The 27714-nt window shown below is 32.2% G+C and overlaps 2 protein-coding genes across 3 annotated transcripts in view; both read left to right on the top strand.

Annotated features, from left to right (window-relative positions):
- The first annotated feature begins 4563 nt into the window (after positions 1-4563).
- On the top strand, positions 4564-15740 carry LOC108690356 (complement C1s-B subcomponent-like). Of its 2 annotated transcripts, XM_018197600.1 has the most exons (12): positions 4564-4672; positions 4763-4840; positions 7404-7458; positions 7776-8596; positions 9248-9433; positions 11809-12159; positions 13954-14030; positions 14283-14386; positions 14464-14563; positions 14755-14967; positions 15311-15424; positions 15527-15740. In XM_018197600.1, the coding sequence occupies exons 1-12, from the start codon at positions 4570-4572 to the stop codon at positions 15680-15682; spliced, it is 2358 nt and encodes a 785-aa protein (XP_018053089.1). In that variant the 5' UTR covers positions 4564-4569; the 3' UTR covers positions 15683-15740. The 2 variants fall into 2 exon arrangements, with proteins under 2 accessions (XP_018053089.1, XP_018053090.1); XM_018197601.1 differs by lacking the exons at positions 4564-4672; positions 4763-4840; positions 7404-7458; positions 11809-12159 and having other exon boundaries at positions 7813-8596.
- Positions 15741-26140: 10400 nt separating this feature from the next.
- The window catches only part of LOC108690396, a 22395-nt gene continuing 20821 nt past the window's right edge, over positions 26141-27714 (top strand). Inside the window, exon 1 of the mRNA XM_018197658.1 lies at positions 26141-27368. Coding sequence (XP_018053147.1) covers positions 26141-27368 — 1228 coding nt within the window. The remainder of the gene's footprint in view (positions 27369-27714) is intronic.

The raw sequence follows: 27714 nt of genomic DNA, 5'->3' as shown, positions 1-27714 counted from the left end.
AAAATAATATATCAAAAATTTATAAAAATTGATTTTTAATTTTTATACATTTACTTATATTTGATTCTACTAGATACATATTTATAGTTATAGACATATATCTTATTAGATAAAAACATAACTAAAAACATAACTAATGGAATATATTTCAGATATCAGAAAAAGAAATTTTCCTTCCGTTTATCATCTTCGCAAGAACATTATAATTACTCACTGCGTAAATAAGCAGTTATAGAAAACCGCGTATCGTCGTGTCGATTAAGAAATAATCTCTACGTGACAATATTTCAATCAAAGTGAAATTTCGCGCAGAAAAAAAAACAGGTTGTCCTTCGCGATTGTGGGCCGTTTGTGAAAGTAAGTTTCGGGATTACTAAGCTTACGGATAGTGAATCGAACAATAGCGATATAGTTTACATATATTACCATAAGTAGCGTCTCGCTAAAAACAGATCAATGCCAAATGCGTAAGAATGGATAATTAAAATTACAATTATAATTCATGGAACACACAGTGATTTTTAAGAAATACAAAAATAAAATATAAAAGAACAAATTAAACTTTAAATGTTCACGATTCAGAAATAAAACAATCAAACAAAAAGAAATAGGAAAAATTAAAGAACATTGAATTTTCAATTAAATAAATATATTAAATTAAATAAATTTACAATTAAATAATTTACGATTAAAAAGACATTAATTATAGAGAAAAAGCATATAAAAACTTGTTAATGTGCTAGGTAAAAAAACAATGAGGAAAAAGATCTAGTTAGAAAGTGATGAGTTCCGTCGAACGCTTTTTATCCGAAAGGAACGGATGTAAAAGACTCTTATTACACTTCGTCGTAATTTCACTGGCTAGATAGAAAAGGAACGCTTTGGTCGCTTTGGATCCATCTGGAGAGAGTGAGAACAGGTCAAAGAGAGTGGTCTCAGATGCTGATATTTCTGTTCCTCATCAGTAGTTAACCGCGTGTCGCGGTGCTCTATTCATTGATCCGTCGAACGTGACCACAAATCGTGATATATGAGTTCTACCGCGCGAATTTCTCAGACAATCAAATTTCGAATTAACATTACAACTACTTCGCATTAACAAAGACATATTCATGAGGTGAATTCATCCCGAAAGTCTCGAAAGTGTGTATTTCCGCAAAGTAATCGGGTATTCAAGCGCAAGTGTATAATTGTACAATATCGATAATACACGTATATATTTAAAAAGGTAGAAATACGAAGATAGAAAAAGATATTTACAATCTATTTTATTCTTTGTTAATAAATTGCAAATTAATGTTCACTTTTTAAAAATAAAAATTTGTAAAGCTTCATTAATTAATGAATTATAAAACTTCATTTTAAATCAAATATCATGTACAGATAAAACTTCTTATTTACTGATATTTAATTTAATCTTCAATTTTTAATTTCTTTAGATGATAAATGTTTAATACATCTACATTTATATAATTTCTTTGTGTTATTTGAAATTCCCAAAAAATTTTACGCTTAAAACGAAATAAATATATTTGGATGAGAGAGAAAACGTAGATTTTTAGTGCAAAAAGTGCAAGTAACACGAATAGATTTATTATTTTTATTACCTTTTCTAATATTTATAGTAAATAACGCCAGTGATTATCATTTTAACTGTGATAAACGATAATCCGATAAAATTGGAAAAAAATATGACTTTCGCACTTTCGCATCTCTCTTGCGAATGTCATATCTTGCGAATGTGATCCAACGAGAGAGATCTCAAACTAGCCTTCAACCTTGATCTTGATAGAAATCCAGGTGAGACTGTCGAATTGGATCGCTGCACGTGCTTTCGATTCTTTAGAACGTGACGATCGATGCCATCGCTGCGACACATACAGAAACCGTTGCAACAATACTTGCTTGCTCGTTTGTAAAAGCATTTATTTCTAATTCCTTGATATGCCTTTCGTAAACATGTTTTTCACTACAATTTTTCTCTTTTCGGAACAGTTCGATAGTCGTCGACCGAGAATTTACAGTTTTACGTTTAAATGACTTAAATAATATATCTATATAAATTAAATAATATGTCTTTTAGAAATATACATTGTTTATCTAAATAAGTATATCCAATTTTCCATTACTTATCTAAATAAATACATCCGTTATGTATACATATAACACATCGCTCATTAACTACACAATGACATAACTAAAAAATTATAATTTTTTGGTTGCTAGCAAAAAGAATGAAAACATAAAGAAAAAAAGAAAAACATACTTTAAAAATACATACTTTTATTCTTCTATAATCAATTATTACAATTCAAAATTGCATTTCGAAATTAAAATTGGAAAATTTTAATGATTCAAAAAATTTTAATATTAAAACTTATTTTCTGGAAAATTTCTCCGACTTGTGTCGTTATTGTAACAAATAAGTAATATAATTATAATAAGTAATATAATTATAAGTAATATAATTATATATTAAATATAAATATATATTTTATTGAATAATATATCTAAAATCTGGAAAAAATGTAAACAAGAGCAGACTAATTGTGGAAGCATATCAATTAACAGGATACATTTAAATTACACGAATGTGTGTCAGACATGCACATGAGCCCACTTGTTTATTTTTTACTTTACTTAATACAGAAGAAGTGCAAAGAAAGTCGAGCAATCAAAAACAATAGCGTGCTCGTATACGGTTTTAACTCGTAACTTGCAGCACGATAGTTGAAAGTGATATTTCACTCTTTCCTTCAATTCGCCGCATGTCTAAACGAAATAGTTGAAGTTCGGTTTAGAGTAAAGCTTCTATTTCACGAAATAGAACTGCTGCACGAGCATAATTTAATTCCGCAATATTTCTACGGAAAAATAGATTTTTCTATAAATTCACTCATTTTTATAATCATGAAGCTTAATACTAATAAGATAGAAAATTAAATGGACTAATTTTTAGAAAAAAAAACATATCTATCATTATTAATTATTTATTTATAAATTTGTATCACTCTATTGTGTGAAGTGTTTAATATTTATGGAGAATTGGAAGATACCTCTTCAAAGTAATGTTCTTAAATACGATATAGGTCCAGTTCCACAGTTCATGATTATAATTCTTAACCGAAGTTCAACTTATTTTCTCGTCCTTTTCAAATTCTTAAAGAATTAATCATGAGCTGAGGAATTGAGTCCTAGTGCTCTAAGAACCCTTTTTTCACTCTGCATTTCCTATGATGAATCGTTGTCGTTGTCAAAGTCGAAAGTTACCGGCTAACTTTCACTAATAACCAAAAGAGAGGGGAAAGGAGGAGGAGAAGAGTACATCGCCACGCGGACACGGTCTCGCATGTAAACCGACCGAACGTTACGAAGCTAAAAGGCGTGCCACTTGTCTCGGTGGCCTGGTTTCGTGTCCTACTTTTGTACCGGACTGTACGTGAACGTCTTTGGACACGCTAACGTGAATGCGCTCACAATGTGAAGGAACTGATCAAGAATGTGGGCAAAGGCTTCGAGATCGATGGGAAAATCAGAATGTCTGCGATTAACCCTTTGACGTGGCACATAACATCAAAATATGATGCTTGCATCATATTTTGCATAATTATAATTAGTTTAATTATTAGTTTAATCAGTATGCAACTTGTTTCTACGGGGACATGCGTAATTACAGAAATCATAAAAAGCGAAAACGAAACTCATATATTATTGACTTTCGACCTTAAAATCCTTAAATTTAATAAGTAATCTAAAAGAAAGAATTGTGTCAAAAGATGATAGAATTATGAAATTCCGAACGTATTCCATTAACCCCTTCAGTCACTCGTATTACACTAAATTAGTACATATTAAAAGTGTTGCTTCATAAAGAATCTAAATATAATATAATCAACTTTGAATGTGAATTGAACAATGAAATAACAATATATTTTGTTATATATAAATAACGAAATGTCATTATTAGATATTTAATCGTTTAAAATATTTATATAATATTAACTTTGCTAATTTCATATATAGCAGCTTAGTATGCACTAATCGAATGTAACGCAAGTAACGAATTTACTCGAGATAACATTGTCGTAGTATAAATAAATTTTTAATGAAATAAATAACGACACGGAAATTATAACATAATGTGCTCGAAAAATTGTTACAAAAATACTTTTTAAAATACGATCATGTTTTAAAAGACAGGGTCTTTTACAATTTCAGCAATTAACACTTTCCAGCGAGATTCGTATCATCAAGTCCCCTTTGAATTCCTCGTAGTCGTTCGATTAAATGGAGTGTCCGCGAGTGTAAAGTGAGAGCTTTAACAATTCGCGAACAAATTTTACCACATTCAATTGCAACTTGAAAAAGCGTGTGAAATAAAAAGAGCACATCCAGGGATCTTTTTGGATTTTTAATAGAACTACTGACGAGACGAACTTCAAAGTGAAATCATGAGGAACGTGACAAAATGATATGGCGCCAGATTAAGAAAGATTCATGACGACGTCGTGAACATGTTTAGCGAACGACAGTGAATCGCATGATCATCGCTGACGGCCGAAGAGAGAAATGACTGTTCTCAAAGCCGGAGCGCTTATCTCGCTACTTCTGATCGCCGATACAAGCTGTCTCGCTAACAAAAGAAGGAACAACCGATTTCTGAGAAAGTTTGGTAAATAGATATAATAATATAATATTTTTCGATATCGTTAAAAATGATCCTTTACTATAGGAGAAAAATTTGATTGTACTTTTTTTTTAGGTCAACCAGAGAAAGAAGAAAATATCGAAAATGCAATCGATTCGCTCGGACAGATGAGATTTTTCGATGAACTTGAATGTAAGTTGTATTATATTATATTATATTAAAAATATTATATTCAGCTTATATTATAATATATTAAAAATAAACAGAGATTAAAATGAATTTTAAAGATTACTTTTAAAAAATTCACTTAAAATTAATTAATTTTTCATGATTTCGTCGAAAGAATCTCTACTTTCTGTCTTTATGATTACATGATTTAAACAATAATACAATTCAAGTATCTACGTTTAATTGTCATGTGTCATCAGATAATATCTCTACATCAAACGCTGAATAATGCTGACATTTTGATATCTATTATCCCCTTAAAACAATTTCAGTTAACAATTGAATAGCATGTGATAAGGATGATTCAGCTATGTGAACGTAATTGTATGGAATGGTAAGATCTCGATGAAATGATAGATATCGAAAGAAAAGATTTTAAGATGACAAACCGGTTAGCCGGATATACTTATACAATCAAAGCAATATATCTTTATCTGTTCTAAACAATTTGATTTCAAAGTCATTGCATGTATTATAGTAATTATAAACAAATTAATTTAAAATAAAGTGTAAATTCAGTAAATCATTTCTCTTTGATGGATAGACAGGAATGAGAAAGTTTACTTTATAAAAATAACTAATTACAGTTATATTCTTTTTTACAAAATAATTAGTTACTGTTATAAATTACCGATTCTGAAGTTACAGTTACAGTTAGTTAAAAAGTAATGAATCGTTTTTCACAACTCGTTAAAATTTATCTGAAAAACGTTTCCGAGTTATTTTACTTTGGGGTCATCTTCAAGATAAAATTCAAATGAATTATTAATTTTAAAGTATGTTTGTGTAGTAATTTGTGCTGTAGTAATTTGATTACCGCGCTATAGTTCTCAGTAGCCCTAATTAAATATTTATTGTTGCAAGAATATTTTTAAAGACAAATTTTTAAAAAATTAGAAAAAGAATTCTATTAGAACAATATTTTTTTCAATATATAATTATATTATACAACGAATGAATTATAGAACGATATTTTGTTCAATATACATATAACTATTTATTTAATGCAACTATCACAACTATTCTCAACAAAAAAATATTGCGATTATAATAATTTTCCATAAATGTGAGCAAAGCACGAAAGATTTACAACCGAGTTAACAAGAAAGACGAAATCGGAATCATACTTGAAAGGCCACTTACCGACGCTTACTTTCTACAAGAATATTTATAATGAAGCGCACGGAAGCTCAGTTTTCACTGCGACCTCAGCGCACCTCTTCTCTATTGTTATGAGTGTTTGGAGATGATATCTTTCCTTTTATAAAAAACGATACTTAATCCTTCTGACTTCCTAATTGAATTATGGAATTACACGAGTAAAGTTTCCGAATTTTAATTCGATTTAATTCAATCTTTGATAAGAAATTTAGCAGCACAATTTAAATTCTACTTAATTTTTATTAAAAATAAAGATTCGCATTCATGAAAGATATTAATCTGAATATTAATCACTATTTACTCTTTTTTAAGTAAATTTAATAAGATACTCCATGAATACTTCGAATCGATCTAGATTTTATTTATCAAAGTAAAACCGTTGTCAGTGAAGCGATAAAATTGGGTCACGAAATCTTCATCATAGCGCTGATTTTTCGAAATCATATTCTCTTATATTTTATTTATAATAAAACTCTTATGCTATAGAATTTTTTTTATTTTTAATAAGTCTGTGTTTACTAAAACTTAATGAGAACTATCAAAAAAATCTTAATGAAGAAATTAAATCAACAAAATAACAGTGAGAAGTTTATATAAATAATATTATAATAAAAATTTATAATTTCTTTTGAAACATAATTCTTTTGAAACACAATCCGAATTTGAATATATAGCAATAGAGTGATAAAACAAAATAACTTAAACAATTCAACACACAAAGAATATAGTATAGAAATAATTATCTTGGTTTTCCGTCTTCACGAGGCGACTGGACCGAATCTTGACAAAATTTTCCAGCTATTCAGAGTACGATAATTTCACGGCGACATAATAATTCAACGAAGAAAGAAATGGAAAATAAGACACAACACGACGATATGTTCTGGTAAAGGTGGGGAACCAATGTGAGACCAAGGGATAACGCTGTTGCGGGAAAGCTGATGCCGGTGAAAGCAGTGGATGCCTTCTTAGATCGAGACTCGTGAGACATCGGTTTAAGCCAGTCCACGTGCAGAAGGTGTATCGTCACAGTTTCTTACCGTCACTCCGGTGAAGTATCATAAGATGCCTTCAACCTTTGACATTGTCTCTTGATAGTATACGCGTCAGCGGTTTTCAAGAGGAGGCTGCGTCTGCTATCACCTTCTGTAGAAAATTTTCCACGATAAATCGAAACTATTGCAAGAGAAAATAGTGATATCAAAATGGTGGTGCTTACACAGTGCTTTGGGATTTCAAAGTTGTTCGAAATACCGTGACCCTCGCGAAAGCCTTCAACGAAGTGAGAGAAATTGTGAAAGAAATTCGATCATGAATTACATTTACCACGTTCAAGATTAAGGATTTGCAATCCAGGATTAATCAGTAACCAAATCTAATCAAGTGCATTCTAAGATTTTGTTCAAAGTTGAAAGTTTATTGTTCACATGAGAAAAGAACAAGAAGTTAGCTTTTCAAAGAAATTAATGGTGTGCCAATTAATTCCTCAATTGTTTTTGCAAGTGAAATTTCAACTAGTCGAATCTCGTAAGAGAAACTTGACTTACAGCTTCCAACTAAGTCAAGTTTCTCTTCCAATAATTTCGGAGAAATTAGTCTTCAATTGTGAGATCTCTATACTGTTCTTCATCGATCGTAGTTAATGGAGAAGGAAATGGATCGTTCGTAAATTATCCTCACTGTAGTGCGCCCCTTATAACTTTCAAGTGTGTGCAGTGAGATCACGATGATGCGCAAGGTATCCTCGAAGTGACAAGCGGAAGTTAAAGTCGATCATGAAGATCGTGCTTGGAGTGTTTCTGATCACCGTGGCGAGTGCTTTCGATCACCATGACACTTATTCATGGAAACACAGAGAGGATTGTAAAATTGCAACTGCAAGCCGATCGATCATACCGATCAAAGTTAAAGAATCTCGTCTACAGCGGTCCGATGTATATCCATCGAGAAGGTTAAATCGGCGCGAGGACAATGTTCTTCAAAACTCACCGAGAAGATTCGCGATGGCCGACGATTCGAATGAGCCTCACGATCTCTGGAAACCCGAAGCTTCCAGAATGAGACAAGATCTCACGCGTGAAAATCGAGCCATTGAGAGCAACCTGAAAAACGTGATAGGCATACCGTCCAAGGTCGAACAATATCAGTACTTTTCGAATTTTCCGTACGGCGGTGATGGAACCACTGACGCCATATTGGAGAACACGGATCACCCAAAGAATTCTATGTTCTCTGAAGATATTCAAGATCATTTTTTGAATCATAATACAGAAGAGATGGATTGGAGCGGGCAGGAAGTATTCGAAAAGGACCTGCAAAACGATGAGAAAGAGGAAATAAATATTCAAGAAGTATTGAATGAAATCAAACGAAAGAGATTAAATGGAGTGCATGACGAAATGGTAGACGGACATCGACAGGGCAAAGGGAGGAAGTTGACCAGTCAGCAGCAAGGTGCCTTGCTAGTGGAGACACTCAGGAAGAAGCGAAACTACACCAATGATCATCGAGGACATAACTCCAATCTCCAGAGCGGTCTTATGGAGATGTTGGGTAGAAGTATGTAGGACTTAAAATGGGACAAAAATAGGATGTAAAAAAAATTAGAAGTGCTGTTAACTAAATAAAATATATCCTGAAAGTGAATTTCGTAAATTGTTGAAAGATATAAGACCATAAATTATGAATCAAATAAACTATTTGATTGAATGAATAAGTAAAAAGAATATAGGGAGACAGATAATATTTTGTATCTACTTTCAAGAGTTTGTAAAATGAGATACTGGAATATCACAGATTTTCTAGTATTGACAAAATATGTTATCACAATAAATTATTAATGCAATTGGACATATTAAAACAACAGAATTCATTTCATAACAATTAATATTGGATCTTCAAAAGAAGACGCGCTAAATGCGAAAGAGTGTATTTATTTAGAGCAATTAAAATTACAATCGCGTGATAATAAATAAACAAATACATCGATATCACAACAGACATTCATTTTATGTTTTTTTATTGCAAAACAAATTCTTGACTAAATTATTTTTTAGTCAAAATTCCTACTTATTAATCGTTTCTCATCTATTCATATTAAAATAATCCATTAATAATAAATTAACAATTTAATATTACTATTAAAGTAATCGGTAAACGTGCGACAATCTATATACGTAGATATTAATTGATATGTGGAATTTATTTCAGTGATACCGCAAACGTGCAAGTACAAAGGTGCGAGATTTGAGTGCGGCCTCAGCCTTAGCTGCGTTTTTAATGGTGGTCGACCACTCGATTTATGTTCCGGAGGTTTAATATGGAGCTGCTGCGTGGACGACCAAGATATACCCGAAAAAGTACCGCGACCGACTGTGGGTCTGTTACAGAATGCCAGTAAGTTTTCTCGCACTAAAGTAAAACTATATATATTCCAAATATATATATAATATGTATATTAAAATATGCGTGGATCTAGTCTGTAAAGTTAGCACGACACTCTTAATATATAAAATATAATGCCAGTAGCAGTTTTTTCTTTATAAAAATAAAAAAGATTTCTGCACTAAAAAAACCAAAATTGAAAATATGGTGTGCTAATTTTTTATAAAAATTTAGTAAAAAATTTTTTAAAAAAATGTGGAATCTTTTATTTTTATGTAGAACTATGAAAAATGCTATTGGAACTGTCATTCTTTTTTATTAATTTAGGATATCGTGCTAACTTCATAGATCCATATGTCAAGTTTAATTAATGTAATTTATTAATATTTTATTTAAAAAAATTTTTCTCTAATAACTTTGTAAGTTAATGTAGAAGATCTTACTTCTGTAAAAATGTTTTATTTTTTGAAACACTTTAATTATATTAATCTAAACGTATACTCGCGTACTATATTCAAGCAAACAATAGGGTTAATCCACTATTTAAGGATGGAGGAGACAATGAAAATACATCGTATGTTTTTCTCAAGGAAGAAAGAGTTTTTAATTCAACGATGTGTGTCTCTCAATTAACTCGTGAAGTCCTTTTATCTATCGTCATGCCGCTGTAAATTTGCGACATCCTGAAAGAAGGTTCGTGTTCTCCAATGTCACTAAACTGAGTTTCTGTACCGAAACTTCGAGATTATATCGCGCTGTTAGCGTCATTTGCTCGAGAGGAATTTCCGTAAACGCTTTTAAATTTTATGATCAAACAGTCAAATCTCGTGACGATTACGATAAAATAACGCATTCGATGTATACTCTCTGCATGCAGTATAAGAGAGATTCGAATCATATTTAGTGAAGAAGCGCAAAGAGAACTCAAATGATACTAAAAGAGTAGGAGATGTAACGTTACTTTTTTAAATTAACGTTAGGGATTAAGATGAGATTAGATCGCGAGAAGGTTGAGAATCGTGAACTGAAAGGAGACACCGGCTGGAAATAACCTGATTTCTATCCGACATCCGAAATTACACAACCAACAGCGTCCAGCTAGTATGTCGCTCGCGTACCAACGATGCGACAGTACGGCCAGCACTTTCAAATACAGTTATTCACACCTAGTTTACGCGACGGCATCGCGTTGCACGCCCGGAGAACTTTACGCGAGCGTGCTTTCAGCAAGTCGCTTACCGTAACCGCGTAACTATCAATACAATGGCACAAATAGAAACAGGCGAAGAAACGATGTCACCGAACAAGACAATTATAAATTGTATTATATTTTCTTATGACATTTTTATTCTTTTACATTTGTTTTCATCTTTCTTTCTCTCTTTCTCATTATATATTATATTATACGTATATTCCTTACCTCATTATATATTTTACAGTACATGGTTTTGTCTAAGTACCGATCACGTAACTTTTTCCTTAAGGCGGAAACATAAAAAGTGAAAAATTTCTCCATTAACTTCAATGATAAAAATTTTCACTTTTCACATTTCCGTCCTAGAGACAAAATTACATAATGAATACTCCGATTGTGTTTCCTGGTTGCAATGAACAATTAGAGAAAATAATGAAAGTGAAGAAAAATATTACTATTATTATAATATTATTAGTATCATAATAATTTTCTATAGGTATTTATTTCTCGAATAAATTTATTCTAAATTGACTAAATTGAATTTATTCTAAATTCTTTAATTCTTTAACTGCAGTGATCAAAATATCAGCTAATAATAAAGCATAATTATAATAATCATAATGTTATCGGACTTAAGACTGTAATTTCGACTAAAAGTATCAACCAAAGAATCAGATAAAAATATCAATAATTAAACAGTTAAATTAGCTCCAAAATTGCTATGAATATGTTCTGAAATCATAATGCAAAAAATAAAACAATAAATAATTTCGCCTACAATGGCTTTATGGAGCGAAATGACTATATTTTGTAGTTTTAAGTGAATAATTTTTGAACGTAAGTAAATCCAAATAAATTTTTATTAATGTACATAGTACATTTTATTAATATATACATAAAAAATTTGATTAATTCGTACTTCTACTTTATCAAATTTGCAAATAAGTATTATAAAGTATTATAAAACGTGATTTTACAAAGAATCAAAGCAAACAAAACATTAAATAACTTTAAACCAAATTTTTCAAAGATAAAATTTTATACAGATACTTAAACGTATAATAAAATAATATGAATTTTTTATATTTTTGGTAATGTTTTGAAATATGACGTATACATTCTTAAATTTGGCCGCACAGCCACAACGCGAGTGATTCCGAATAGCTAATAGCGACATCGTTACATTGCCCAGCGTTTACCCTAAATCTCGGGCACCAACAGCCACACGTGGATGACGACGTGCACATTTACGGCAGCGCGATTAGGCCTAATAGGCCCTCGCACAGCCAAGAGACCCATCGGCCCACGTATATGGATGGTGTCAGTAATCCAACCAACCATTACGATTCATCTTACGCGATTTGGAATCATAATCGGCCGAACGATCTCGCAGTCGGCCATGACCGACCGACGTTCACCACTCGTCCGTATCACACAGTTCAGGATTATCCACAGGACGAGTACAACAGCGGTTATCCGCCCGCCGCTTCTAGTGACCCAATCGAGGACTCGTCCAATGCCATGGACTACTCCAGATACCGTGGTAATCGCATGAGAATGATAGATTATTGCACCGAGTGTCGCATGATATGTGTCAAGCGCACGAGTCGGAGGACTCACTGAAAACCTCGGTGAGTTCAGATTCCAAAGATTACAGACACGCAAGAATCCTGCCGTGTCTCTGTAGTATGGGAAATTGAGCTCACCTCGAAATTGTATTCCTTACGGTTAAAATTTATATCGTTTCGACTGTCGACCTTCTACCTTGTCAACCTTATGCTTTTTATGTTTATTACTATCAATTTTATTTGCAATATTGAGAACTGGCGAATCTCTTAAATGCTAAACTATTGATAACTTAATTATTGATTTGAATGTACTCGTTCAATGTTGACTATTGCGATCGATTGAAAAGACACCAATTTATTCTAATCATCTGGATTATATTATAAGTGTGTGACCAACAAATATCAACAGATAATTATTAATCTTCATATCAGATATCAGATTTAATTTATTCATGTCGAGAATGAAAGTGCTGATTTTAAAAAATATAAAGAATTACAGTTTCGATGGAAATCAGTATGAAATATACGAGACGAACTGGACGAATTTCATAAGATGAATGACGAGACGATACAAAATATTTATTATTAAATATACCGGTTAATAATAATAAAATTGATCTACAGTATCCCCAATAACGGAGACAGTATTTAAACATGCATACAATGTTTCGCATGGAAACCGCACAAATATGCTTTCATCATCACATCGCACATTTTTTTGCACAAAGTATTGCCGGAAAACAATTGAGAAATTGAATTTGAAGAAAAAAAATGAGAGAATACTAAAATAAAAATGGTTGGCCGAGAACGAGAGATAAAACAGAAAAAAATGAAAAACAAAAAGGATAAAAGAAGAACTGGATAATTATATGAAGCAATATGGAACAAAGAAGAAAATTATATTTTAATCGTCCTCTTTTCTTTTAAGCATTGAAATACAAGATAGGAATATGAGACAGAATATTTTAGAATATCAAAATTGGTCTTAATTTTACAACGAAAATGTATAATTTTTAATCGTATAGCTATGTATTATATGTATATAAATTAATTTGTTTCTTTTATGTTAATTAATTCTATAAGTCGTATAAGAAGAATTTATTTGCCATAGATAACTTCATATAATTAATTATTACTATGCATATAATATTCGTAATATTATTTAATTTACTACAATAATACTACAATAACTACAATAATTAAGTAGTAATTTTATTTACTACCCAATGTATATATTAGATTACACGTTAAATATAAAAATGAAATTAAAAATTTAATGTAAAATGATTAATTTCACGTGTGTAATTATGTAATGAACACCTCATATTCATATCTTCTCCTATCTTAAGCAAAATCACTAAGAAAGTTTCGCAACGATTAATTGTAGATAATGTATCTCTATAATCTGCGGTAATAAACAGAGTTCCTAAAGTCGCGCAAACTTTCTACACTGTGTACCATGTCTATTTTCTGCTTTCAGTCTTTCACTAAAGCGCGAAGAATCTTAAAGTAGACACTTAGGTACCAGTTTAATTGCAGATTATTATAGAAAGTATCAGTTAATAAATTTTTAATGTGAGCTTCTTCTGCATCGCAGTTTTATTTTCTCCTCTATGACACGCACAAACATTATCTCTTCGGTCATGTATTGATCCCCAAATCACTTTTGCATCATCACGTGTTATCGTATGTTATCACCAACACATCGAACATTTTCACTTGAACGCGTAGATGAGATCTTGCAATAGCTAACATAGATGATATTTCAGGCTGTGGCGAGCTCTATACGAGGAGCAATAGGATCGTAGGTGGACACTCATCTAGTTTCGGTAGCCATCCGTGGCAGGTAAGATCCTTCTTGTACAATTTTCTCCTCTCCTCTCCTTAATTATAAACATATCTCTCGAGTGACACACTCTTCCTTTCTGCATTATTCATTGGGAACGAGCCATCAATTTGCTCGGTTCGCCTAGCGCGGAGAGGGAGGAAAATAATCTATTAAATCTTCTCTAAAGGCCGCGAGCCGTGACGCGGACTCGGATACATATTTCATGTAACGCGATTGTAAATAGATCTCTAAATATTCTCTTTGTTGCAGGCCGCTATTCTTAAGTCAGGATTCTTACAAAGTAAGAAGCTGTCTTGCGGCGGCGCCTTGCTGAACAATCGATGGGTGGTCACAGCGGCACACTGCGTCGCGACGTTAGTATTGGCAATTATTATCAACAGTTTAGTACAATAGAAATATATTGATATATGCATGTCAATTTTTATGTCAGAACACCAAATAGCAATTTGAAAGTTCGACTCGGGGAATGGGACGTTCGAGACCAATCGGAACGGCTTGTCCATGAAGAATTTAATATCGAGAGAAAAGAGGTTTTTCCTTTAAATATTAATACTTTTAATACTTTTTATTGATTCAACAGTATTATATCCAAGAATTCCGCGTTGCAACGTAATATTAAAAAATAAATTTCAAAATACACACTCACTTATTTTATCATGCATATCTTTAATCAATAAAGCATGATAACTTAATAATAATAATTACGCTAAAATAACAACAGATACATCCGCAATATTCTCCTACCGACTTTCGAAATGATGTGGCTTTGGTGAAGCTGTCCCGGATAGTAGCTTTCAAACAGCACATCGTCCCGGTTTGCCTGCCGGCGAGGAATTTGAAGCTCTCCGGCCGAACCGCAACTGTCGCTGGTTGGGGACGAACCAGACATGGTCAAACTTCGGCGCCATCCGTTCTTCAAGAAGTCGACGTTGAGGTAAGTGCACTATCGACCAACGTACTCATCTTTGATGATAACTTGTACTCGTCTTTTCAGCCAAAATATGCGCAATAAAAATAATATGCAATGTACCATACAATACAATTCTGTAAATTGTTTTTGCGACTATTTTATATTAATTTGTTTCTTTTATGTTAATTAATTCTATATAAGTCGTATAAGAAGAATTTATTTGCCATAGATAAATTCATATTAATTAATTATTACTATGCATATAATATTCGTAATATTATTTAACTACACAATAAATAATTTTCCTAATTATATATATGGGTGTGTGTGTGTGTGTGTGTGTGTGTATGTATGTATTTTTATTTAGGTAATACCGAACGATAAATGTCAGAAGTGGTTCAGAGCAGCCGGAAGAAGAGAAACCATACATGACGTATTTCTCTGTGCGGGATATAGACAAGGCGGACGAGATTCTTGTCAGGTAATCAATCAAAATAGAATATTCCAAGAAATATTCGATTAATTCACTATTAGCTAAACACAAGTGCAACTAGGACACTGTTTACAATTTGACTTGTAATAGGGTGATTCTGGCGGACCGCTCACAATGTCGGTGGAAGGCAGACACGTTCTGATCGGTTTGGTTTCCTGGGGCATCGGTTGCGGTCGCGAACACCTACCCGGTGTGTACACCAATATCCAGAAATTCGTGCCCTGGATCGATAAAGTTATGAGCTAAAGCGGAGAAACTTCAATCCTTTGAAGGACGAATTGTTTTACCCGAAAAAAGAAAGAAGGAGCACATAAAGAAGAAAGAGGTGAATAAAGACGTGAAGTTACCAAAGCTCTTATCATCCTTTTAAAGACTTTTACAATCGTGCTCGATTATGAAGAATTAGGCACTCTTTTTCGAAAGTGCCAAAAAAAACATAATGGTTTTTAAAGCGTTGTTATATGAAGATCATTAAGTATATCCGAAACTAGGAATAAAAAAGTAATCAAAAATTACAATTGATGTATTATATTCCAATGATTAATTAGCAACGTGAAGTTCTTGAGATGCTAATTAGTAGTAATAAGTGAAGATATTTAATATATAAACATCATTTAAGCTTATAAGCTTTATTGTTGTTACTCGTATTAAATAACTTATTGTCATACATACATATATATTAAAACGAAAAGATGTTTCCAAATTCAGAAGAATTCGTCTTATTAACTCTTACCGTATGAGTAACTAATGACCGAACGATTCTTGTTCGTGCAAGTTTCTCGCAAGCTCAGTTAACTCGGCGCTTGTTATTGTTGCGTAAAAAAAATTCGTGATGGGGGGGACCTGTGCGCGACCCCGGCTGTCAATCTGCCTGTAACTGGCGTGCAGTTCAAGTTGATGTGAGACATTAGTAACTCTTGTGAGTGAGTACGATGTTAATTTTTTGTGAAAATAAAAATTGTGTCAAAATCATTATAAGTATTCTATTTTCACTCTAAATCAATATCTGAATGTTTATTTTCATTAAAAAAATTTCTTTCTAAAAAAATTATTTATTTGTGAGCAACATCATACTTACATATGTATAGATTGCAAAACGTAAAACTTTTCTTTTACATATTTATTTAAATATGTTTTTCATTTTATATTTCTTTTCATTAAAAAAAACATTATATTATACACAAAATAAAAAAATGCGTTTTAATTCGATTTTTTCTATATGTCCTTTCTGAAGATTAGTCATATTCATGTGTTTAAATAATTCAACTTTTCGTAGAATTCGAAGTTCTAGTATTTTTTTTTTTTTTTTTCATAACTTCACAATACAAAACTCTGCAGTCATTTTTTTATATTCATTTATTATGAAAAGTTATAATTTTTTAAAATCAAATGCCATTTTTTTCCCAGCTTATGAGTCTTTCGGTAATTATAGATTATCCTACATTTTATTATTTATTTAAAATGAAGAGTCAATATTTATTCTAGAAAGTTGAAAGTATGTTGGTAAATTTTTAGAGATTTTTTATAATTATTTTGAAGAGGTGAAAAATCGAAGAGATTTTAGTGATCCCTGATAGTATGAATGAGACACCAAATTATACATAATACGGTAAGGATTAATACGGTAAATTATTGACATAATTTTTTTATTAATATTAATTTATGTTACATAAAGTTTTAAGAATTCAGGAAATAATAAGTATTTTGAATGTATTTAAAAAATTTATTTTGACTCAAAATATAAGATTTATGAAATCTATTATTTTCGTTTTTGATGTTCAGTTGTATCTTCTTACATTCGAGATATTTCAAAATATGAGGAATATTTTCTTATCATTTGTCAATAGAAACTTATTGGGATTCACAAAATAGCTTTGCATCATCTATAACATAAGCAGTATTTCGCGCCCAGATCGCAATTTCTTCTGAAGAGATTGCAAAATACATTCCATTTGAAATGCTTATCTACGTCTCTTCCATTTATATTTGAAAATTCATCTACCTTTGTGTTATCTGGTTATCTAGCTCAATAAGCTCTATGTTAAAAATATGAGTCTCTATCGATCACTCTTCATATCCATTTCAACGTTTATTTTTTATCGACAGGAATGCATAGTTGGATTATCTGCTTCAAGCATGCATTCTGCGATTAAATGTGAAATAAAAGAATCATAATAGAAAAGATGACTCTTTGAGAATATTAGAAAATGGCGATTGCAAGGTGATTGCAAGGAGCAAATTTCTTGGGAAAAATAATATTCTTATCTACCTTAAGTAATATTTACTAATCATACCTGAACATTATAAAATAAAAAATATTAAAAAATATGAGATATATTAAAAATCATTAAAAAAGGTACAATCAATAAAATTAAAATTGCTCCAAACAGAAAAATATGTTTGTGTTATGCATTAAAATTTCATATTTATATTTATATTTTTATTTTTTAAATGGAGGGGGGGAAAACAAAAAAATAGATACTTTCATTTGAGTTAAAACAGAATTATTCTTTAATGAAAACTTGAAAATACAATACCTGAAAAAAAAATCTTAATTTCAAAGAAATATTTCTTTGCTCGTATTAAAAAAATGTATTTCTTTGGATCAATGAGAATTTCTTATTATACAATATCTTATTTTCATAAAAATTTTCATTAATCCAAAGAAATAACTTTTTGTATACAAAGAAATAGTTCTTTAAAATTAAGACTTTTTTCAGCGTACATATCATTTTTAGGTTGAGTTAGATAATAAATTAATACAATGAAAATTTAGCGCCAGTAATTGATCAAATCTTTTACACAAATAATATATGTGCATCATTTGGTTTTTTCTTAATTTATAACAGATTTTTTTCAAGCAGTGCGTCGATAATTGATATCCTTTTTTAAAATTTCTTTTTAAGTAGATTATATGAAAAAGTTAAAAACAACAATAAAACATAGGAAAAAAGATATGTAGAAAATCTTGTTTGCAATAAATTTTTTAGTATTGATACCTTTATATCGATTTTTCAACAAATTTAACAAATAAACTCTTCTTTTATTGTAACAAACATAGTTCATGCATTTGCTATTATTAATTTATGATAAACTTTTCGATTTATTTTAATATTTTTCAAAGATTTGTAGAAGAAATTTATATTTACAACAAATATAACAGTTTCCTTCAATTTCTCGTGATTATGGATACATGTATGTAAACGTGTTTTTCGTTTCAACGTCGATAAATTACCTTCTGTTATCGACCATCTACAAAAATGAATACCATCTATCCATTTGCCCGTAAATTCTCAGGATAACTCGAAAGTTTCAATATGCGCCTCCGATAATATAAAGAAATATTATATACATGTGCTAAGATATTTTTAAAGAAATATAATTGAAAAAGACTTTCGATATAATTTTATAAAAATTTCAAAGTCAATTTGCAATTTAATTAATCTCGTTTCAAATTATCATTAATGTTTTTAATCTCTTTGAATGCGTATTTTTCAATATTTAATTATATTTCATAAATTATACTAAAACATTTCATTAATTAAAAAAATAAAAAAAAGTAGAAGAGAAGTTGGCACTTTTGAGATTAATCGGCAGACAAAAAAAAAGAAATGTATTTTAACTCTTTCATTTTAGGATCCAAACTGTATTTATCCGCTCCTGTTCTCGACAGAAGCAGGAAGAGAACGGGATTGGTCACAGAGAATGCGCGAGAAGCGCATCTACCCCGATGCAAGAAGGGGGGAAGTGGAAAGAGGGAGAAAGCGAGAGCAATGGTGGAGGGTAAGTTGCTAATTAGAGCCAGATTAAACGCTTGTCTGGGGAGCCATTTTCCTTGCCGTTCCTCACCGTAGCCGAAGGAGGATGAGCGGCGTAGAGAGACGATGAGGGAGGGGGAGGGGCAGGAAAAATGGGGGGACTTGCGGGGGCAGCTGAGGCTGCGAGAAGCGAGGGAGGGATGGCGGCGAAAGGACGACGAAACGCCGACGCCGGCGGGAGAGGCGGGCTTAATGAAAAGTGTTTGCCCCGTAAAAGTTAAGATTAATTGGCGCTCGGGGGGTGGTTACCGCAATAATCAGCCCGAACCAGTGGTTTTCAAACCCTCTCCAGCTGCCCTGCCGATTGCATTCTCCTTCGGGCCGCGATCGAATACGTTAGCCACAAGCAAAAGTTCCTCCCAAACTGTTCGTCGTGTTACATCGTATCGCGCGAAAACATTTATACTTTTTAATACTGTTCCGTATCTCTCAAGAGAATGAAAAGTGCAGTAAAACTTCGCCGATGTAAACATCTCGCTCTCGAATTCAAGCACAATCTCGAAAAATGAAGTCTGAAAGAATCTAAGTAATTGCAGAAAATCATTTCGAAACCAAATAGATTTCCTCCAATTATGAAACTCATGTTATCATGGATCTGAAATACTACAACGCGATAAAAATTGTGAGAGAAAGAGCAAGATTTTTCAATGATTAAAATTTTATTTTTATGAACTATTCTTCTATCACGAATTCTCGACAATTATAATATTCAATCAAATGATCATTTATAAAATATAATAAATATAATTAAATTTGAGAATTTAAGATCTGTCTATATGAGCTTTAAAATGAGATTATTGTTTAATTTTGATAATATCACAATTGTTTTTTATTATTTTAATTATTATAGTCCGTATTTATCTCTCACTTTTTTATCTATAAATGCGAGCATTATTTATTTCTAAGATATGTACATTATATGTTATACGTAATTATATAAGATAAATATGAATACTTAATGTTTTACATTTCTCTTGTATTTATACACAATACATATCAATTATTATTGAAAATAATTAAGATAAAAGTCTCAAAAAGTATCACTTTAAAATCTTGGAAGTCTTCTCTTATCATATTTTGCAAATTATATATGAAAAGTCTGTCAAAAATAATCTGCAAAGCAGCAGTCTATTATCGGCGATAATCATACGGCAACATAATTAGAGAAATTTAATTACGCCTTTCCGAGCAACGCTTTCGTTCACGGTTGAGCACAGCTGGAATGGGAGGTTAATTTGGCGACACCTAGTTTCATTAACAACGCCATTAAAAGTAATGGCCGGTGAGGGGGCGAAGTCGGTCGCGAAGCCTCCTAGGGGGCTGGGAGATTCTAATTACGGAATAGGACTTCCCTGGTGGAGTACGTAAGGCGGTGGGTAGGGAACGGAGAGGAGGTCAAACGCCGGATAAGGAAGGATGGGCCATCGAGTCGAAAGACGCCATGATATTCGTTAAACGGCATAATTGCACCCTCCGGAACGGAGCTCGCGTAATTGTTCCGGACGTCGTGAAAAACTTATCGTCCGAACTGATTATTGAAATCGCGCGATTAATTTTCGCATTTGAAATGATAGCTAGAAACGAGTAATGGAAGACGTCTATTCTATGAAATCTTGTTACATAAGTTTCGATGAAAGTATATAATTAAGATTATTAAAAATTATATGCTGGCCAAATTTTTTATGTATTGTATCCGTATCGTGTACGATAATATAGTTAATGTAACAAGGTGATAAACGTATAGATAAAAAGGTAAGGTGGAATGATAAAAAAATGTCTATGTAAAAACAATGAATGATTTTCGTTAATTGAATTATATTGAACAAATTGTGTATATCTGTGCGAATTACATATCCAAGCTGATAAAGAGGATAATGAAATATATCAAGATGTGATCATATTTCGCACGTATCTTTAATGGAAAACTTATAAATCAATTATATGGTTTCATTTGCCATTATCATCCGTTAATCTAAAGTGGAGCGATGTAGTTAATGACAATGATGGCTTATTTATCGCAGTAATAAAATAGCCATTTCATTAACCTATTTATACTAATAAAATCGCCATGCGCAATCCGTCTGATAAACAAACCTACAGTGATTCATACGCATTTCTGTTATCAGCATCAAGTATAATATTGTTTTATGTAATCATGCTAATTATAACAAAAAATAATATAAATGAACATGATTTAATTATAAAATTTCATATGTAATATTTAGAGAGATACATCGACGTACGACACTTTACCAGATTATCATACACACACATTTATCAATAACAGATGTATCGATAATTACCATCGTATCGCGTTAAACAATATCAAATTAAAGTTTGATAAAGAATCAATATAACTTTAAAATTTCCACAATATATATAGCAAACGTTTCTAACAAAATATAACCACAGAAAGACAATTCATTTATTTCTTTTTAATTTGCAATAAAATTTGAATTATAATTATCACGAATAGGAGAGAGAATAAACAAATTCAATAATACATTCCGCAATTTTAAAATAATATTGAAAAACCTTTGCCATATGAAAACTATTTGTTTATATTATATTAGTTAATAAAAACAAGAATATTACGTGAACAAGTCTTTTAACTTACTGATTTCACAAAATTATAGATAATATATAAAATTTGCGGTGCCCTATCCTAAGTATTATTTTAGTGACATATAAATGAGCAAAGAATTGAAATTAGTCTGATAAACGAGCAAATCGATATGATTCAATTAATGATATTTAATTTTTATTTACATAAATATAAATTGCGATAAGTGAAAATGCGACATCAATTAGGACTTATCAGCGGACACCGATAGCTAATCGAAACAGCAATCTTATCTTTTGGATAAGAAGTGCGAATTAAGTATTATCAAATTGTTAATTATTTTTTGCCAAAGAGAGACACAAAATAGGTGCGAGAGAGAAGAAAGCACTCTATGTGCTTTCTTCTCTCTCGCACCTATACTTGAGCTCGCTAATTTATTCTGAATTCTTGATTATCGAAAAAGTCGCGAAATCTAATAGACTGCCAATCAGCATTACCAAATGAGAGAATAGTTATCTATACTTTCTACAATCGCGCGACGTTTACGTTTATCGTTCAAAGTGTATAAATCGACTTAATAGGAACATCATCGCCATTTACACAAAATTTTTTTAAACAAATATTAATTCTTTTCAAATATCTTACGCGAAATGAATTTAGTTTAATATTTTTAATATTTTTAAAAATACCTCAACTCTGAACTCATTAATTTTTAAATGTTAAATTAATGACATAATTATGAGATTGCACTTATCGCTAATAAGACATGTGATTTGTTTGCGTATTACTTAGTAATATTATTTTTCGAATGTTATAATATTTTTTAAAGATATGATCCCACAAATTTGTTTTTAAAAGTCATTCTTGAGTAAAAGACGTTTTACGAATTTGTTTTCGAACGGCGATACGGAGAATTCTCGCTTATCGTGACGGAGCATAATCGATGGTTAAAAATCATTTTATGTTTACTCGGTAGCAAGAGGGTGACAGAAAGTTACCTCTGTATATACCAGAGGTCCACAATATGATATACATATATGTTTGCTACCTGCATGGACCCTGATATATCGACAATGGCGTAGAATGCATTAATATCCAAGGATTCATATAAATAGTTACGACAGTAACTGTAAGATAATCATGATCATCGCATTTTACATATCACAGTTTATGTGTTTATAATTAAAATATTGCAATAAAGAAGAAATATTTTAAAACATAAGAAGAATATGCAAAATTATATAGTTGTCCAACTATATAACTTTTATGAGATTAAGCACACGTGAGTATAATAAAAAATATATAAATAAAAATATATAACAACAAGAAGTCAAGTATTAATATAAATAAATTACAACAAACCATAAATTTCTTCTAACGTATCAATATCTAAATTTATATCGTTAGGATTTTTTCTTCTAACAATTAAATTTACTTTTTATAATAATAAATAAAATTATAAATTTGAGATAAAATAATTAAGATAAGAACAGAATTTTACATTTTATCCTCCAGAAAATTCGATAAAATGAAGAATTCAGCGAATATAGCAGATTAACCTCCTTTTTTAAACACTTGGAAAAATTTAAATTTTCTTAAAATTTTCTTTTAATTTTCTCGAAGTCTTAAAAAAGTAGGTTGAACTACTGCCGTGTGCACCGTGTTAAGCTTTCAAAATATATTCTAAGGAAACAGCATGTGTGTCCACGACACTGATGCGATAACATTACGAGAGTACGTAGAAACGTATCGAGAGGAGAGTGAAAACGAGTATTCCGTGAGTGTGCTGGACGTGCTTCGGCCCTTAAGTAAACACTCTTTCGTCTCTTATTTGGCTACATACGAGCAAACGAGGAGAGCGAACCATTTACCTTCCAAGCACAATGTTCGTGGTGGGACCACGAAGCGGACGACATCGGGTGATCCATCATTTTTCGATTGTTAAACGCCTCAAGTATTTAGACGCGATGAGTATCTTCACGCATCTACATCGAATTATTATAAATTTTTGCATCGCTGAAGGATCTTTCTCAAGTTTTAAATGTATAATCGCATTCTAAATAATAGTCGCGTATATGTATGTATATATATATGTATTTAAATGCTGTACGCTTAATAATTATAAAAAATTAATATTTGGGGAAAAAAGATTAGAATATAAGATAACAATATGAACCACAGTATTTTTATCCGACAAATAAAGAAATATATATCTATTATATGTATAATGATCTATAAAATGTGTTTGTATTTTATTATGTCAAACTTATACGATAAAATAAAATATTTAATATAATAGTTCAGAAACCTAAGAATATTTTACATCCTTAATTTTTATTCTATTGTGATTAATGTAATTTAAGTATTTTAATTTTAGAATACGTTGATTCTTTTGTTTGTTTGTTAATCCATACAATTGTTGAATGATAATCGTAATTACAAAGCATTTTAAAATTTAAAGAAATATTTATAACCAGACGCATTGTTACCCCACTAATAATCAATTATTCGTTTGATTGTTGTAAGAAACAGCCGATAAGGGGAACAATTACTCGCAAACGCGAGATGATATTAGACGACTATTAGGGATCTGATAATGCAACACGTATTATTGATACAATACTTTATTGCATGATGCTATCCAAACGAATATTCACTAATACGCATATCTCTGATTACATATTTTTCAGATAATCAGATATGCGCTATAATTAATCTCAATGACTTCGATCATTGCTATGATAAAAAATATTTTGATTATAAATGTGTTTATCTATTCGTTGAAAATTATATATAACAAAATTATATATATTTTATTACATATAATTATTACATATAATAATATAATATATACACATATAAATTTATGTATAATTAACCAATTTAAAATAAATCAATATAGAAAGTTAAAGGATAAATGCAAGAAACAGAAGAAAAAAAAATCGCGGTAATTTAGCATTTATTTATAGAAAACTATTTATAGAAAACGAGAAAACTTACAATATAAGAAACGGATCAATCCAAGGAGTTTACTCAAATAATTTGAAAAGTTAAGTTCTAAAGGATATTTAATAAAAAAAAAAGTTTAATTGAATGAAAGAAATATATCAATTTCCAATGAAGTTCACGGATAATTTGCTCTCTCGTAATTCAATACCTCAGTTTCTACCTTTATTTTCCTAATATCGAAGATATTAAGACAATAATTTGTAGACTGGAATATAATTCTCATTCATCATCATGTTAAGGATTATGTAATAAAAAAAGATTATAGTTCAAAAGAAATAAAATAATTTTACCATTTTCTTCAAATTGAGTCTTACGAACTTACAGTAGGTGGCCATCAAACTTGAACCACAGTTAAATTAATGACACGATAATATCGATTACAATCTTGATACCCGTCGCGCGGATACCAAGAATCCCCAAGAAGACGCCGCGGAATCGTTCATCTGCTTGCACCCTTGCCACATTTTCACGCCTATTTGCTTCTCCTTCAGACTACCACGATCACGTGGAGAACCTTCGTGCGTCTCTTCACATCTCTTTCTATATCTCTCTCGCGCCGATCCTTCACGCAAGCTCTGATTGGTCGAGGGGGAAACTCCAGGGTGGCATTGCTATCCCCGTTGCACTCGATGGAAGTATCTCGCTGTGTCTCACCCCCGCCGAAGGATCTGTGGGTGTGTAGCTCGGACACGCCCGACCCGCGGTGGGCGTAGTCAAAAGCCAGCTGCAACGATTCTATCTAGTGGGAGAAGCTTTTTCGGCGGACACGCGGTCACTCGCGACGTCACTTTGCGACGCGACGCCGAGCCGCTTGCTCGTGTCGTCGGCTTCGTGTGAAGATTGTGACTCGTTTAATCGCGGAATCGATCGGTTGCGAAGGACGATTATCGATCTATCAAGTGCGTATGACCGAACTAATGAATCAGTTAATAATCGCTTCAATGACATGGCCATGTAATTCGAAATTGTGCAAAACGTTGCTGAGATTTACACAACTACACCTACTAGATCATCTATAATCAATTGATTTAAGGAATTACAATCGTTACATGAAGACTTCGTTATAACTAAGAATTAGTTTACATCAAGTGTTGACGTTGAACATCATCCTGGTATATAGATACATCCCACTCAATCAGTCGTTATTGTTTTTTTAAACATTTTTATATACAATTCATTTGAATCAGTGATTAGAACACGAATCATTATATTGCTCAAGTGACTAAATTAAATTAAATTCCAATAGTGTTGACATTGCAAGAACATAATTACATCAAAAAATATGTGTTAAAGACCTACAGTGATCACAAGGATATGGCAGCTATGCATTACAACGCGCAGATGGTTTCAGAAGACTTGCATCAGCATCCACGACATCTCTATAACCTTCAACAAAGACTACAAGATCCTGGATCTTCGCCCAGATCGGAGGACGCCCGATCACCGCTGGACAGTCGAGTGAGATCGCTCGAAGAAGTACGTTACGTGGGTGCCAGATCACCAGACGTGGAAGATAGAGTAATCAGATATCATGAAGATGCCGGAAGTAAACGTTTCCCTAAAGACCATACGGGTCCTGTTTTTTTCCAGGACTCGGAGAATTCTTCCAGAAAATGTTTTAGCGATGAAATAGCGACAAGTCGTTGTCGCGAGTCAGAAAGTTCTCCTGGAAGGACGTCCTCGCCGCAAAATTACATCCTCAGCTCATCTAATCAACACAATAGCTCTATTGGTAAAACGTCCTTCTGCATCGATGCACTTCTAGGTCGCGCCACGAAGCAGAATGAGATAGAACAGTCGACCGATCGAAATCAACAAAAATCGTTCTCCAGAAATCACGGTATCCAATCTGATAGTCTGAATCTTGGTAACATTCAGGAACGGGAATCTCCCAACGCAATAAGATGCTCTGGAGAAAGAACCGCCTTGAGAAACTCTTTAAATCCTTTCATTCAGCATCATGAATCTGATTCGCCCAGTTTGGAAACTCGAGAAAGACACTCCTCCAATCGTGAGACTGTTCTTGGTCTCCATTCCAGCGATTCCGGCATGTCTGTCCAAAGGAGTCAGTTCAGGCCTGAAACGGGGACCAGCAATTATCGGAACGACCGGCTCGAAAACGTCGAGGATGATACGTCGGTTGACGTGGACCCTACGCGAACCGGAAGCGCCAGTCCCGGAAGCAACGCAAGTCGCAGTCCGGCTTCTAGTCCTCCAATATCCCCCGGTTCAGAGGATCCGTCCAGTAACGGGGTGCTAAGCCATCAGAGTCTTGCATCCGGGCCTTACGGCGTGGGTGCAGCGGTGGTCAGGCAGAATCAGGGTCTTCTACTACATCCCGCGGGACCACTCATTCATCCTGGAGGATTGTACTATCATCCGGCCGGCGGTAGCGCCTTCCACTCGATACACAAGGAGGGTCAGCCGGTCGGCCATCCCCAATCTGGAGGGCCTCATCCTCAGCATCACATCCATCCACTCCAGCTCGAGTGGTTTGCTCGGACAGGCATGTTATACCCAAGACTTCCCGCGGATTTGGCCGGTGAGTAGATTGACGCAATTAATTAACACAATAGTTGTTTCGAATGACTTCATGTTATTGAATCATCATGTTATTACAGCTCTTGATAATTATTATATGAAATATATAGAAAAGAAAAATATATTTCGCGATAATAAAACAAATTTTATATCGAAGAAAATTTAAGACATTATTTAAAAAATTTCATTGTACCTAAAAAAAAAGAGTATATTTAAATTCATATCTAATAACACTAATAAAATTTTTGACAATACTGAGAGAAAAATTATTTTACTTATTAAGTATTTTAAATTATAACAATAATTTTTGACAACAAATAGTAAAAAAAACGCATGTATATATATAT

The sequence above is a fragment of the Atta colombica genome, unplaced genomic scaffold, assembly GCF_001594045.1.
Source record: "Atta colombica isolate Treedump-2 unplaced genomic scaffold, Acol1.0 scaffold32, whole genome shotgun sequence".
Classification (NCBI taxonomy): domain Eukaryota; kingdom Metazoa; phylum Arthropoda; class Insecta; order Hymenoptera; family Formicidae; genus Atta; species Atta colombica.
Note: the sequence above shows the minus strand (reverse complement) of the source record. Positions and strands in the feature narration are given on the sequence as shown.

Bases quoted from the DNA above. Each gene is read 5' to 3' on its own strand.
- LOC108690356 (XM_018197600.1), top strand. From the start codon at position 4,570: ATGACTGTTCTCAAAGCCGGAGCGCTTATCTCGCTACTTCTGATCGCC. The intron at 14,387-14,463 runs GTTAGTATTGGC...TTTTTATGTCAG, and splicing joins GCGGCACACTGCGTCGCGAC to AACACCAAATAGCAATTTGA. The intron at 14,968-15,310 runs GTAAGTGCACTA...ATTTTTATTTAG, and splicing joins TTCAAGAAGTCGACGTTGAG to GTAATACCGAACGATAAATG.